The 14,681-nt window shown below is 36.6% G+C and overlaps 2 protein-coding genes across 7 annotated transcripts in view; one reads left to right on the top strand and one right to left on the bottom strand.

Moving 5' to 3' along the window:
• The window catches only part of Usp14 (ubiquitin specific peptidase 14), a 36,555-nt gene extending 29,412 nt beyond the window's left edge, over positions 1 to 7,143 (top strand). For both annotated transcript variants that reach the window (XM_020169082.2, XM_074070131.1), the window contains 3 exons: positions 5,222 to 5,282; positions 5,615 to 5,722; positions 6,428 to 7,143. In XM_020169082.2, the coding sequence (XP_020024671.1) occupies positions 5,222 to 5,282; positions 5,615 to 5,722; positions 6,428 to 6,579 (321 nt within the window). In that variant the 3' untranslated portion in view covers positions 6,580 to 7,143. The remainder of the gene's footprint in view (positions 1 to 5,221; positions 5,283 to 5,614; positions 5,723 to 6,427) is intronic.
• Positions 7,144 to 8,231: 1,088 nt separating this feature from the next.
• Thoc1 (THO complex subunit 1) overlaps positions 8,232 to 14,681 on the bottom strand; it is a 56,043-nt gene continuing 49,593 nt past the window's right edge. For 4 of the 5 annotated variants that reach the window (XM_074070127.1, XM_020169081.2, XM_074070129.1 and 1 more), the window contains 4 exons: positions 13,790 to 13,873; positions 10,819 to 10,966; positions 10,191 to 10,266; positions 8,232 to 9,709 (listed from right to left, as the gene is read on the bottom strand). In XM_074070127.1, coding sequence (XP_073926228.1) covers positions 9,414 to 9,709; positions 10,191 to 10,266; positions 10,819 to 10,966; positions 13,790 to 13,873 — 604 coding nt within the window. In that variant the 3' untranslated portion in view covers positions 8,232 to 9,413. The remainder of the gene's footprint in view (positions 9,710 to 10,190; positions 10,267 to 10,818; positions 10,967 to 13,789; positions 13,874 to 14,681) is intronic. The other variant, XM_074070126.1, reaches the window with a different exon arrangement.

Raw genomic sequence — 14,681 nt, 5'->3', positions numbered from 1 at the left:
TGTATTTTTGTTTTCTTGGAATTTCTTGAGTTTCTCCTGTACATTTTGGTTGACCATATCCAGTATCATCTCTCTAAAATTCTCATTGATTACCTGTTTCTTCCTTTAGATTATTCTTGTGGGCTTCATTGGGTTCTTTGGCATAGTTTATCTTCATTTTGTTGGAGTCTGTGTCTGAGTATCTGTTTTCTTCATTTCCCTCTGGTTCCTGTACTAATTTTTTGCTGTGGGGAAACTGGTTTCCCTGTTTTTTCTGTCTTCCCATGATTGCCCTTGGTGTTGTTATTGTCCCTGTACTGTGTGCAGTTACGTATTTTATGGCTATAATAATAGCACTAGTGATATTTAGAATGGAAGGGTGAGAGGAGATGGAAAGCAAAGAAGTTAAAGGAAAAGGGAAAAACAAATAATCAAGTAGAAAAAAAACACCAAAAAGAAAACAAAGAAATAAACAAAAAGGGTTCAAAGATATAAACAGGGAGAGACAGTGTACTAATCAACAATAAGCTGAAAAGGCATTAGAGAGACAGAGAGGATTGAAAATAAAAAATAAAAAGAGTAAAGATAAGAATAAAAATAAAGAAAAAATGTATATATTTATATAAAAATAAATGAAATATCTAAAATAAAAAATTAAAAAATAAATAAAATTAAAGAAAAAAACAAACCCTCCAAGTTCGAATGCAGTGAAGTTTCATTCTTAGTAATTTTGGTGTTCGTCCCTTAGCCTCCAATCCTGGAGATGGTGCCTCAGATGTTCTGTAGCTGTCTCATCAAAGGGGTACCATAAGAAAAAGAAAAAAAAAAAAAAAACCCTCGAAGTGTCCCAAGTTCAAATGCAATACAGTTTCAGTAAGTTTTTGAGCATGCAGGTGTAGGTCAGTTGTTTTCTCTTCAAAGGTAGGGAGAGAGAAAAAAAGAGTCTGGAGACAGTTCTGAGAATGGTATCTGCGAGTGTGGCTTGCCTGCTCGCTGCTGTCAGCCTGCTGTTGCTGGAGGCGTTATTCATGCAGATCTCTGAGGTGAGCTTAACACTCACCTGGCCCTGCAGGCTTTGTTTACTCAGAGTTCTGTGCACGATGCCACTGCTACAAGGTGTCCCCTTCCCAAGCACGCTGGGTGAGGTGACACTGCACCTGCTTTCTCAGGTCTGTGTGTTTATTTACAGTTCATGTGCGAAGTGGGCTTTCCCCCCTCTCCTGTGGAGGTTTCCTCCCACTGCTGCTTTTACAAGCTTTCCCGCTCCTGATTGCTGGGCATGTGCTGCTGCTCCTGCTGGCAGGTGTGTTTGTTTACAGCTCATGTGGAGGATGGTGGGTCTTCCCCCCCTCCTGTGGAGTTTTCCTTCCTGACCACTCTCACAAGGTTTCCCGCTCCTGGTTGCTAGGTGCGCGCCCTCTCCGCCCAGGCCCGGCTTCTTTATTTACAATTCCGGGAGAGATTCCCCTTCCCCCTTCTTCGGTGCTCAGGGTGCCCGAATCTCTTTGCTACACGTCTTTATTGTTCTTATTGCTTATTACTCTTTTTCTCTTTTTTCCCCTGGTTGGGTCGGTCTGTACAGGGGGCTACACTGATCTGGCCCAGGGATGTCTGTGGAAGTACCGTGTACCGCTTAGCTCACCTTGTCCGCCTGGGTGCCAGTGATGGCGGCCCAGGGGCCCTCCTGGTTTCTCCGTTCAATTTGAAGTGGAGATGCTCTGTAGGCTGGAGGTGTGGAGGGGTCAAAGTTTTGCCTCTTCTTGGTGGCCTTGCCTGCAAGGTGTGTCTCTAGCTTCTCTCCAAGATTCACTTTAGGAGACATGCTTTCTGCTTCCTCCCTCTAGCCGCCATCTTGGAAAACAATTTTTTTCTTAAGAATGAAAAATTTGTTCAGCTTATCATTGGATGTATTGTTAAAAAAACACTTTTTATAGAATTAAAATTCCTGTTGAGAATCAGAGGCAGTTATGAGAAATAGAACAGAGGTCTGGAGTTCTTTTTGCTTAGTTTCCTCTAGTGGTAATATCTTACGCAGCTATAATGCAACATCACAATCAGGTTATTAATGTTGATGCAATACGTCTCCACCACCAGAAAGATCCCTCATAATTGCCTTTTGTACACATAGACCCGTTTCTGCTATGTTTCTTTTCAAGACAGTTATATAAATGAAACCAAAACTCCATTTTTCTTGGTGTGGGGGGGGGGGTTGACTTTACCCACTAAGCATAATTCCTTGGAGATTCATCCAGGTTCTTTTGTGTATCAGTAGTTGTTCCTTTTTAATTCCTAAGTAGTCCCTGTGTGGGTATGTCAAGGTTTGCTTTACCATTTCCCTATTGAAGGACACCTGGATTGTCCAGTTTTTGTCTGGCATATATAAATATTTAGGTACAGATTTTAGTATAAATATGAGATTTAATTTCCCTAGAATGAATGGAGTGGAGTTGCTATAGTGAATGGTGTTTGGTTTTTTAAGGAAATTTCAAATGTCTCTAAAGTGGCTGTATCATCGTAGGTATCAGCAGTAGGTGATGATCCACTTTCTTCATATTCTCACCAGAAGTTGGTATTGTGACTGTTTTTCATTTAGCCATATTTGTGGTGATCTCCCATGTTTTCCTTGGCATTTCCCTAGTGGCTAATGATGATAAACATGTCTTTATGTGGTTTTACCATGTTTATACCCTCATCAGCGAAATGTCTCTTGTCTGTTGTCAGACATATTTCTATTCTCAATACTAGCTCTTTGTTAGTTATATGGATTACAAATATTTTCTCTTAAGTCTGTAGCTTGTCTTTCATTCTCTCTTTTTTTTTTTTTAGGTACTGGGATGTGAACTCAGGGTCTCTAGATTACTTGAGCTACTCCCCCTACCCTTTTTTTGCTTTAGTTATTTTTCCAGATAGGATCTCATTTGTCTAGGGCCACCCTCAGACTGCAGTTCCCCCATCTGTGGCACTCACAAAGCTTGAATCACAAATGTGCTCACTATGCCTGGCTTGTTGCTCGTGATGAGGTCTCAATAACTTTTTGCCCTGGCTGCCTTGAACAGCGATTCTCCTGATCTCCACTTCCTAAGTAGGTGGGATTATAGGTATTTGCCACTGTGCCTGGCCCATCCTCTTTAACATTAGTGCCTTTTGCAGAGGAAAAACATATTTTGATGAAATCCAATCTATTTTGTTTTGGGTTGCTATGCTTTTGGTGTCTTATCTAAGAAAACACTGCCTAGGTTCAAGGCCATGAAGATTTATACCTATGTTTTCCTTTAAAATTTTTATAGTTTTAGTTCATCCATTTAGATATTTGGTCCATTCTGGGTTGACTTTTTGATATGATGTGATGGTCAGATTTACTAGTTTGCATGTGCATTTCCTCTAGTCAGTTTTACTCTGATTACTTTGGAGATGGTATCTCTGGAACTATTTGCCCTGGCTGGCCTTGAATCACGATCCTCCAGATATCAGCCTCCCTGGTATCTAGGATTGCAAGTGTGAGTCACCAGTGCTCAGTTGAGGACTGAAATTTTGAAGTATGAACTTTCTAACTTTGTTCTTAAATATTTTATTTTTCACCTTTGCTGAATTCATTTATTAGCTCTTTTTTTTCCCTTTTATTTTTTGAAAGTTGTATAGAATTGTTTTATATTTGGGATAATTTGGAAATAATCAGTGTCTGGAGATTTCTTTTTCAGGAATTTATAAATTACAAATAGAATTTCCTTCTTAGGTATAGGGCTTTCAAATGATCTATTTCATGATCCCCAACCCTCCCCCCATAGGTCTGAAGTTTGAATTCAGGGCTTTCCACTTGCAAAGCAGAGCCATGCCTTAATATTGGATTTGTTTTGGTAGTCCTTATTTTTGCAGAATTGATCAATTTCATTTAGTTTATCAAATTTGTGGAATTATTGTTCTACTTTTGATATCTTCAGGATGTGTAGTTATTTAACCCACTACATGTCTAATATAGATAATTGTAATTGGTGTCTTACTCTTTTTGTTTGAAGATTGCTAATTTTATTGATCTTTCCAAATAACTAGCTCTGTCTTGTTGATTTCTATTTTCTGTTTTTAATTTTATGACTTTTTTTGGTCTCTTCTATTTGCTTCAGATTAATTTTATTCTTTTTCAATATTTTTGAAGTGATAACTTAGATTATTAATTTCACACTTCCTCTCAATATATTTATTACTATAACTGTCTCTTTAACTGAAAGTGGTTTCACTGTGTCCCAGAAATTTAATATATTGTATTTTCATTTTAAGTTTGTTTCTTATATTGTAACAGTTTCTATAGCGACTTCCTCTATAGAGTATGGATTTAGAAAGGTCTAAATAATTTTGCTGTTATCTGTTGTTGACTCTAGTTTTATACTATTGTTGTGAGAGACCACATGTGATTTAAATTGTTAGACCATTTACATTTAGTGCAATTATTGCTGTATTAGTGTTTAAGTCTACTTTATTTCATAATGTTTTTGTTTTTGCCATATTTTGGGTTACCTTTTGGGCTTTTTTTTTAAAAGTTATGTTTTGATTTATGTACATGTTTTTAATGTGTTTCTTTGTATAGTGGTTGCTGTAGACATAATCTATGTTATGTAAAAGAAATGGTTGACCTAATTGCTATTTTTTATTGTGGGATTCCTTCAGTTTTGCCACTTCAGCTGTCTCTAAACTGCTGCTATGGTCTTTGTTACCATTATAGTTTTCAAGAACTTTGTGCCATAGCCCTGGCTAAATTGTTACCCTTTTCATCTTATACACTGAAGTGGGTTGAGGCAGTGAGTTCCTACTAAAGGTACCTGTCATGAAGTAAATCATACCTCTTTTAATATAGAGAAATTCTTTGCTCAGTAAGTATTCCAGCTACTGGATTTCAAGTGGTGTGGCTTAGTAGATTAATTTAACTTAACCTGTTTTTGGCTTATAGTACTTTGGTAAAATTATGGATTTGGGTTTCCCTTCGCTACCTTAGAGCACTGATAACTGCTCTGTTTTTCCTTCAGTGACTTATTGTCACAGGGAGGCTGTTGTATTTTGGCAATATTGTTATATTATTAAAGAGTAGGATGTCTGGCTCACAGTTTTATGCTAGTGTAGTTATTTAAGTAATTTATAAGGTAGATTACTTTTAGTGCTTTGTGGACAGTAAATATTGGTGGAATTGAATACTGAACAATACAAATGTTATTTCTATTATTATGTTTTAAAATTAAACATTTTTCTTTCCCAGTGTGACAAGAAGGGTAGTCCCCAGAAGGAAGTTAAGTATGAACCTTTTTCATTTGCAGATGGTAAGTGAAAATTTCATTTGTGTGTGGGTGGGTGTGTTTTGATATAAAATTACTTATGTTGACACATTTATTAAAGTATCATTCTTGTTTTTAAGAGTCAGGTTTCTTGAATTATTTAACATGACATCCTGTAAAATTACTTAGTGTAGTCATAGGTGATAAACTTCTTAAAGCATTATTCATGAAATATTAACTCTAATCACAGTAATATCTTATTGGATTCTAATAAAGTAGTACTTCTTTAATCTGAACTCCAGGGTTATACTTGTTATCTTGCTTGAGTTAAACATGCTTATTCATTGTCTGACATTTACGGATTCACATCTCTTTAGATATCGGCTCCAATAATTGTGGATACTATGACTTGCAAGCTGTGCTAACACACCAGGGAAGGTCTAGTTCTTCAGGTCATTATGTATCATGGGTGAAAAGAAAACAAGGTAAAGAGTCTGTTGTTTTTCAGTTGTTGAATAGTTTTACTATAAATTTTACAGCACTGAGAGATTTGTCTCAGAACTTTCTGTATATTTTTAAAGGCTCTAGAGCTTTTATGAGGTTTATACACCTTAATATTTCCAGTATTAGCAATTAAGGCTGAAAAATTAAATTCACTAAAAATTAACAGTAATAAACATAATACATGTTAATAAAGTTTTTTAAATGATGTTTTCCAACACACAAAATTAGTGGGAAAAGATGCCAATTGACATTTTTATAAGTCTTCCTGTTATCTGGCTTAATATAATACTGCTGGGTTCTCATATCTGACTTTTTTTTTTTCTCTGTGTGTGGTGCTCGGGATGGAGTGTAGGGTCTTGCATATGCTACACAAGCTCTCTACCACTGAGCTACAACTCTTAACTCACATCTGTTCCAGTGTCACATGGCACATAGGTTCTGGAACACTCCAAAGTGCATTTGAGAGAACACAGGTAGAAAAGGCAATAATGCTGTCGTAGCAGTATTGAAATAGCTGTGGCATCGTGGAACCTTTGAGATATTCTCAACATGTGCGGTCCTTGGACCAACCTGGAAGACAGTTGTTGGTAGGCAGATGCCAGAGTATTGCTGTGCATCAAATTGGTGTTGGTTTTGCAATGAAACTCTGAAAAGATTTGTGTTAAATATGTTCTTTTGTTATTTAGATGAATGGATCAAGTTTGATGATGATAAGGTCAGCATTGTAACACCAGAAGATATCCTGCGGCTGTCTGGTGGTGGAGACTGGCACATTGCTTATGTTCTACTTTATGGGCCTCGCAGAGTTGAAGTAATGGAAGAAGAAAGTGAACAATAATCTTTAATTTACTATTTATGCTTAGGTGTGAAATACATGTTACTTGTTGATCATTTCTATAATCCAGAGCTTTAAAGGAGGACAAAGTGGTTTTATCTGTTTCCTCTCATGTGGAACAAGAGAGAGCAGAATCAGACCCACTTGTGCATCAACCTGAAAATTATAGAAACTTACCTTTGGAAATGCTGCCCTGTGTAAAGGTGGCTAGAAGACATTCTGTAAAACCTTATTTCTTGCATTCTTAAAAAGCCTTTCAACCATTACCTTCTGTGGTCAATTTTTTCCTCACCTTTTCAGCCTAAGATTCAGCAATGATGTTTATTGCATACCTATTACCTACTATTTGTTATTCTTGCATGGTTCACATCACCATTCAGTAGCTGTCCATCCTCTGCCTTATCTAACCAATATTTTTCCAGGAAGATGGAAAAGGAAGTGTTGCTCTCATCATGTAACTTGAGTGCTGCTGTCCACATCCCATACATGGGTGCAATCAAGTATTTGTCCAGCCTAACTGTTGCTGGCTTTTCACGACTTTAAAATAAATTGTGATCAATAAGAGTACATTGATTATACATTTATTATTGTGTCTCTCTGATGTACTATGGTTTGTACATTTAACTTTCCAATGATTTTATAGTAATCAGTCTTAAAAAATGTTAAGCTCTGGTTGCTTATTTTTAGAAAATGAGGATATGTAATTAAAAAAAAATGGGGGGGGGAGATTAACAGCTTTTGACCTCTAGTATTTTGTCTTTAGTGTTGGAGCTTGGCTAAAGATTCAATATGTTTTAATACTATACAACTTTTGCAGATGGTTATACTACTGTACTGTGAAGCATCCATTTAAAATACTTAGTATCTTTGCCTGCCCATATTCCATTCAAAAAGCAATGCAGAGTTGTAAAAATAATGGATTCCTTTGGATGCTGAATGCAGTGATGTGTATTGATTCATTCCTTGGCTCATTTGTTATTTGTTTTTACTCTCCTGTTCCCAAAGTCCTGACGTCCATCTCAAAGTTTATTATCAGTGATTTTAAAGTTGTGGTAGAAAATACCAAGAGTACAAGATATCTGAGTATGATTAGTTATGTGTATTTTAATATATTCTAATTTGTTATTGATCCTTGTTTTAGGAGCCCTGATGGATTGCTGAGGAAGGGAAAAAGGATCACTTATTAGTTAATTGGTCTGAGGATTATCATGACATCTACCTTTGCTTATTTTGTTTTAATACTCTGCAGAGTTACAACACTAGTAACTATTAAGATTCCTAGAAAATAATGGCCATTTTCCTCTCAAGTCTGTAATCTAACACTAGGAGATAAAAATGAACATTTCAGGGATATGCTTTTGTAAATATATCCTGAACTAAACTCTTGACTACTGGCAATCAATACTTTACTTTGGTGGGAGAGTTCAAAAAATAAAATGGGGAGAATGACATCCTAAGAATTTTAATGATTTATGTTTGTGTGATGCCTGTGTTAGCATTCTGTTTTTATTGTCTTACTTGGTCTGAACAATTTTTAGAAGGAATAAATTTAGCAATCAGAATTCAGATTTTCTGACCTGATGGATGATCAGGTGAGGTAGGTTTAGGGTAAATTATGGAAAAGCCTTGTATAGAATGTATTAAGAATTTTAAAATTAAAAACTGTATTTCCTTGTCATTATAAAAAGCTCGATTTCCAAAAAAGCATTATCCCAAAGACATTCTTAAAGTAGAAATTGGATATCTACCAGTGTTGTTTAGAACTAAGGCTATTGTAGAATTCAGCTTTGCATAGGTCTTTGAGAAGGGAGAGTAGGCAAAAGTCATCTCAATTCCTGAATGTGCCTTATATTTGCTGTGCCACTGACACTGAGGCCCTTTCAATGTTAGAACTATGCTAGGTCACTTCTTACCTCGCTACTGGAAATGAGGCCCAAACAAAAGCATTTACAGTGTTCTGTGCTCAGTAGCTCTTTTTAGGATCATCAAGAGTGACCTAAGCTTATTGGGCTGAGTGCCCTTCATGGAGCTGCTGTGTAGGAACAGTAGGTGACACTACCTATCATCTTCAGCCATTACTACACAGTGTTGTGCTGTGTACAGAGTGCTCACACATACATCTCATTTAAACTTCAGTAATTCCTGGCATAGTTTAAGGACTTGAGAGGTCAAATGATTTTTAGAAGGCATAAAAAATGAGGTTTTAGACTTCATTTCTTTTAAAATTAAGGTCTGGCAAACATTTCTGTCTTAGGCCACATAGTAAATATTTTAGGCTTTGTAGGCAGGCCATCAGCTGTAACTTTCTACTGTAGTGTTTAACAGGTGACATAGACATTAGGAGTAAGTGTAGCTGGGTGCCAATAAAAATTTAATTATAAAAACACATAGCAGAGCACTACTGGTATTCTGCCTTAAAACATGGAAAAGAACAGTCTTAAGACTTCAAAAAATCATTCTGGGATTTCAGAAGAGCTAAATTTTATAACTACTAACAAACAGCATGCAGGAAACTTGGTGTAAGAATACAGCATCCATAAATAGTGCTTGCTTAATTTCATAATAAATATATTTAACAAAAATAAAGTTTGTGATCTTGAGGTCACTCCACTTTGGCCATTTTTCTAACCCACCCTTCTATCCCCCAAACCCTGAGGTTTGAGCCAATGTGTGTTCTATTGTTTTTGGAGCACCAGCCAACTGTACAACAACTGTTATAAAAATGTTTATTGTTTACCAAAACCAGTGGACCTCTTATCAAATGCTGCTTGGTAACAAAATCTTATCACAGTTTTAATAAAAAGAAAAAAAAAAAAAGAAAGAAAAAAAGAAAGAAGCTAACTATTTGTCTCATTGTCATTAGTTAAACTTTCTGCAAGGTCACTTAATCCAGACTTGTTTAGTGCGCTAATCAGATTATCAGGTGTTGCATGGACTCCTTCTTGATCTTGCCAGGCAACTAGGAGCTGCTTAGCTCTCATCTTCATATCTTCACTATCACACTCAATCTGCCTAATTTCGGAGTCTTTCATTTCCAAGTAGGGAGCCAGAATCTTCCATTGTTCACCCAGCTTGTTGGCAAATACCTCTATCTGTTCCCCTGTTACAGGTTTATCCCGCCGAACATCAGGACCTAGAAAACAGAGAATATAAGTTACGTACAAATGACATGTACGACTGTAAGTATATAACAGAACTGGGACGCTAAGGGGCCTTTGGATTATTAGTCACCTCAGTAAAGTATTAGATTAAAACTTTTTTTTTTTTTGTGGTGCTGGGGTTTGAATTCTGCCCTTACAATTCATGATAATTAGATCATCCCTTCTACTGTAATGAAGACTTTCCCTGAAAGGAGTTGCTCCTTTCCAGTTCCCAAGAAGAAGTAGGGTGGTACCTTAAAATCAGTATCTTCTTTCCCTGTAAAAATACATCACTTCCAATTTAATTACACAAAATGTAATATTTTAAGTAGTAGTTTTAATTCCTCACTATAAGCAGAGGTGAGATAAAAATGTAGAAGTTGAGAAGTAGGTCAAATTAAATAACATACCTCTCAACAAAGAACCCCAATCTTTTCCAATTTTGTAAAATTGCCAAGAAAATTCAATTCTTACTTTCATTTTCCTTCAGTAAAGCATCATTATCTTCCTCATCTTCATCCTCACCTGTTTTTATTTCTTCAGAAGGAGGCTAAAGATGAGAAAGAAGAACATTTAAAAGAATGCCAGCTTCTTAAGTAAGATAACAAGAGATGCTTTTGTTTGAGAGTTCATACCATTCCCAGTGCTGGGCTTAGAACTTCTCCCACAACCCCCAAGCATGGGCATAGGGAAGGTAGTGAAAAGCATAGTAAGCTGATTTGCAGATACGTAGGGTTTAGATAAGTAAGGTATCCATTATTACCAGACTGTAACTTGTACTGCAAAGATGGGCCAAGTGCCCTACTCCTCTGACCCCGTCTTTGATAAGAGACAGTATACTGCCTTGGCAAACAGGGTAAATGTCTGAGTTTACAGGTCGATAGTAACTTTGCCCAAAGAGCATTTTGAACATGTATTAAATTACCTAGTTCACAGATCTGTAAATGTATATTCAGATGCATTTTCCCCATTCTAAAACATGGTTTGTGGATCACTATTTTTTACATGAGAAACTAAATTCAGCTATTTGCTCAAAAAGTGATGGCAGTTTTAAAGAAGATAATGTCAACATGGAGTATGGAAAATTATGTATGTTACTTACTGGTAATTCCTTGGCTAGCTTTATTACCATGTTTTCGAGATACTCTGGCAAACTTTTGAACTGTTGGTTGGTTGGCTGGAAGAAGTGAGGGCTTCTTCGTGCTAATAGTCTCAAGGCTCTCCAACCATAATTTGAATTATTCACAGCTCTAGGAAAAGAGATGTCAGTCTTGTAACTTAAAGTTTTCTATTTCTATACTCCCTTCTACTTAATATAATTCTGCCATATGAAACTTTACACTCCACAGCAAGTAACTGCTCAAAGTACCATTCTTTTCATTTTAATTTTACTCCTAAAGGACCTCTCAGTGTGCAGTCCACACATTCAATAATAGAAACCAGCATTCATAATCATAAAACTAAGAGTTAGGATCAAGTGCAGAAAACACATTTTGAAAGTTTTACATACATTTTACTCTAACAACAATGAATATTATATATCCCCAGTGCTGGCTAGATGCTATATGTGTAGAAGAGGAACCACCCATCAAGTTCTTTGAAAGAAAAATTTAAAAACTCAACAGGTAGCTCTGTTCAGTGAGTACAGCCCAATAATTGCAACATTTCCTACAGATGTGAGTTTAGAGTATTTTGTAAGCTCAGTTTATGATGTTAATTTGACTAACAGGTCAAACATACCTAATCCAAAAATCTAAAATGCTCTAAATCTAAAACTTTGAGCACATCAACATGCTGAACTGCTAAAGTCTATGCAAGTATTTCAAATGAAAAAAACCACTGGCCTCAAGCATTCCGGGTAAGGGATACTTCAGCCTTTACCTGTTTCCTATTTATGCAATATCTAAACATTAATTCAGCTAAAAATCAACCTGAATGGTGGCTCAAAATGCCATTAGCTAACACAGCAAGCAGTGATGTTAAGAAAGGCTGTGATATCAAGAAAGGAATCATGAACCACTCCCTAATGAAATGTAGCAATTAGATGAGGTAAGAAACAGAAACCTGAGAACTTCTAAAGATAATGCAGCAGCAGCAGAAACAGTGAACTTCTGAAAAAAGGTAATGCAGCAGAAACAGACAAAGTTGCAGAAAAATTTAAAGCACAAATTTATTTCATTTTTAGTTTTTGGACGTCTCCCCTATCCTGCTAAATTCACAGATTAGCAATCTCATTTATTTGGTCTATATTACCTTAAGATGTGATTGTATCACTAAAGACCCCCAAAATTATCCCCAGATAGTTTGCACCTGTTATGTGGCTTTCTTTGCCTACCTCTCTGACACCTGAGTTTAAACCACTTGGTTCTTTTAAGCACCTTCAAAATTCCCTGTCAATTATACATAGGAATGTGCTTGTTTTTCACAGATCTGTAACATACAAGTTCTTAAGCCAATCCTAGATAACTACCACTTTAAGAATATGGCTGGCAGAGGGGCTCAAGTGGTAGAGAGCCTGCCTAGCAAATGTGAAGCCCTGAATTCAAACCCCAGTGCCACCAAAACAAAAAAAACAAAAAGTCTAGAACCACCTATCTTGTCTAATGTCTGCATTTACTAGCTGAGAAATTCAGGGAATTACATATCCCTGACATACAAGTGACATGGAATGTGTTGGTGAACATTACTGATAAACACAAGGTATAAAACAATTTTAGATAGTGATAAGGATGACAATAGGAATTATGGAGCATAGTAAAAGATGTTAGGAAATAACAGGAATACCACACAGGGACTGGTGTGGAGAGCAGAACCAGTGGAGGGGAAGTGCAAGCAAGAGGGATGGTGAGTGCAAAGGTCTGAAGGGAAAGGCCTATGAGGTGAACAGAAATAGCTGGTGTGATTACAGCAGAAAAGGAGCAAAGTTGTGGATGGAGAGGCAGGTGTGAGACTGAGGGGGACTAAAAAGACCTTGGAAGGAGTTTGGTACAGGTACTTGCTATAAGATTTTAAGTATTAAGATTGGACTTGTGACTTAATTAAATTTAACTAGTTTTTAATTGTATAGACAGGATATCTATGTAGTCTAGGCTGGCTTCAAACTCAATACTGGCTTAGCCTCCTGAGTGCTAGGAATACAGGGGTATACCACCATGTCTGGCCTTTGTGCATTTATTTTAAAGATCTCTTCTGATACACAGAAAATTGACCCGGACTAGTTGAGAGGTCACAGTAATTGCAAAAGATTATCACAGAGTCACGGTAGTCATGAATATTGAATGGTTCAATGTGAATCCTTTTATTTGATCCTGAGAATAATCCTGTGAAATGGGCTATTACTACTTAACAGATGAGGAAAGGGGCATAGAAATTACTAAGTTAGTCCTAGACACCTAGTCAGTAAGTGATAGGGGGGAATAAGGGTACTAGTCTTTAAATCACAACTCTGTAATGTCTATTTAAAATTATGAGACTGTGGTATTAACCTGGAAGATTTACGATAAAAAGGCTGAACTTGAGTCTTGAGGTTACCCCAAATTTGAGAGCTAAATGTGAAGAGCCAGCAATGGAGAATGAGGTGGAAGGGCAGCAAGGTAAAATGACACATAGTACGAGAGTGGTTTCATGGATGCCAAGAGGGGAAAATGTTATCTCAATATGGAGCAGGTCAACTGGTGAATGCTGCTGAGGGGTCAAAGAGGTGACCTGGATGGAAGCTTTATCAGTGGAGTGATAGAGAAGGAGTGAGCTGACAAAAACAGGGTGAGGCAGTGAAGGCAAGAATTACATGAAGGGAACAGAGAACAGAGGCAACAGCTGAAGGGAGACATGGGATGGGGGAGGGGCACTGTGATTCCAAGTCATGTTTGATAGTCATAGGAATAATCCTTGAAATCAGGATGTGTAGTATTTTGAACTTGGTACATAAACTCACCTAAGAGAATTACTACTCTGAATAAGTTTGCTAGTGTGTGTGTGTATATGTATATATATGTATATATATATATATATATAAATGCCTAGGGAAGAATACTGGACGAAATTAAAATCAGCTCATGAGAAATATTACTTACTTATATTCATTTTCAACCATATTTTCAGGGTCTGCTTGTTCAATGGCTTCTTCAAAGAACTCCTCCAAAGTTGGCATGTATTCCCTGGAATTACAAAGTAACTAGTGAGGATCATGCATTAATAATACTCAAAATGGTAGCATAAAAGATTCTAAAGTACTTGGAACGTTAGAGCTAGGAACAAAACTTTGGAACTCTTCAGATTTTTAAGGAGGTAAAAAGACTAAAAACTAAATTATCAAAGGGAATAATCAAGAGCCTGTAGTCTGATAACTATATTATATGTCACCCATTATTTATCACACATGATATGTATTATTCTATTCACAATGAAATGTAAGTATAATGCTACTCTGAGGGGAACAAGGGCTAACAGCCTGTGAGTTTCACCAGCAAATATGAAATTTTCACATTCAGCCCCCACTGTTCAGGCCAGAATTAATTTAACCAAAACTAATAATTGAACCATAATGGGATTTCAACAGTTTCACTTTTAATTTTTATTTTAGATTACCATGGTAACATGGTTGGTTTTAAATGAATCTTTCGAATTAATTCGTAGAAATAAAATTTGGAAACAGTCAAAGAAACTAGATCCAAGGACCAGAAGTTCCACATCTTTGACTGAAACTAAAAAAATGGGCTCAGGAAAACTCAGGTGTCAAATCTTACGGCATATTTCATTGCAATAGCAAGATTCCTGATCAATAAATACTACAGGCTTGCAAGGCTTCTTGTGAGATTACCATCACTCTTTCCTTCTACATGTCACACCAGGAAAAACAGGATTCACAATACTACCAAGCCAGGCCTGATTGCCACTCACATAATATTCTGAAACCATTTGCTACTTTTGAGATTATTATAAATTTCAAAGAAATCAAGGCTAATG

This window comes from Castor canadensis, chromosome 4 (genome assembly GCF_047511655.1).
Source record: "Castor canadensis chromosome 4, mCasCan1.hap1v2, whole genome shotgun sequence".
NCBI classification, from domain to species: Eukaryota; Metazoa; Chordata; class Mammalia; order Rodentia; family Castoridae; genus Castor; species Castor canadensis.
Note: the sequence above shows the minus strand (reverse complement) of the source record. Positions and strands in the feature narration are given on the sequence as shown.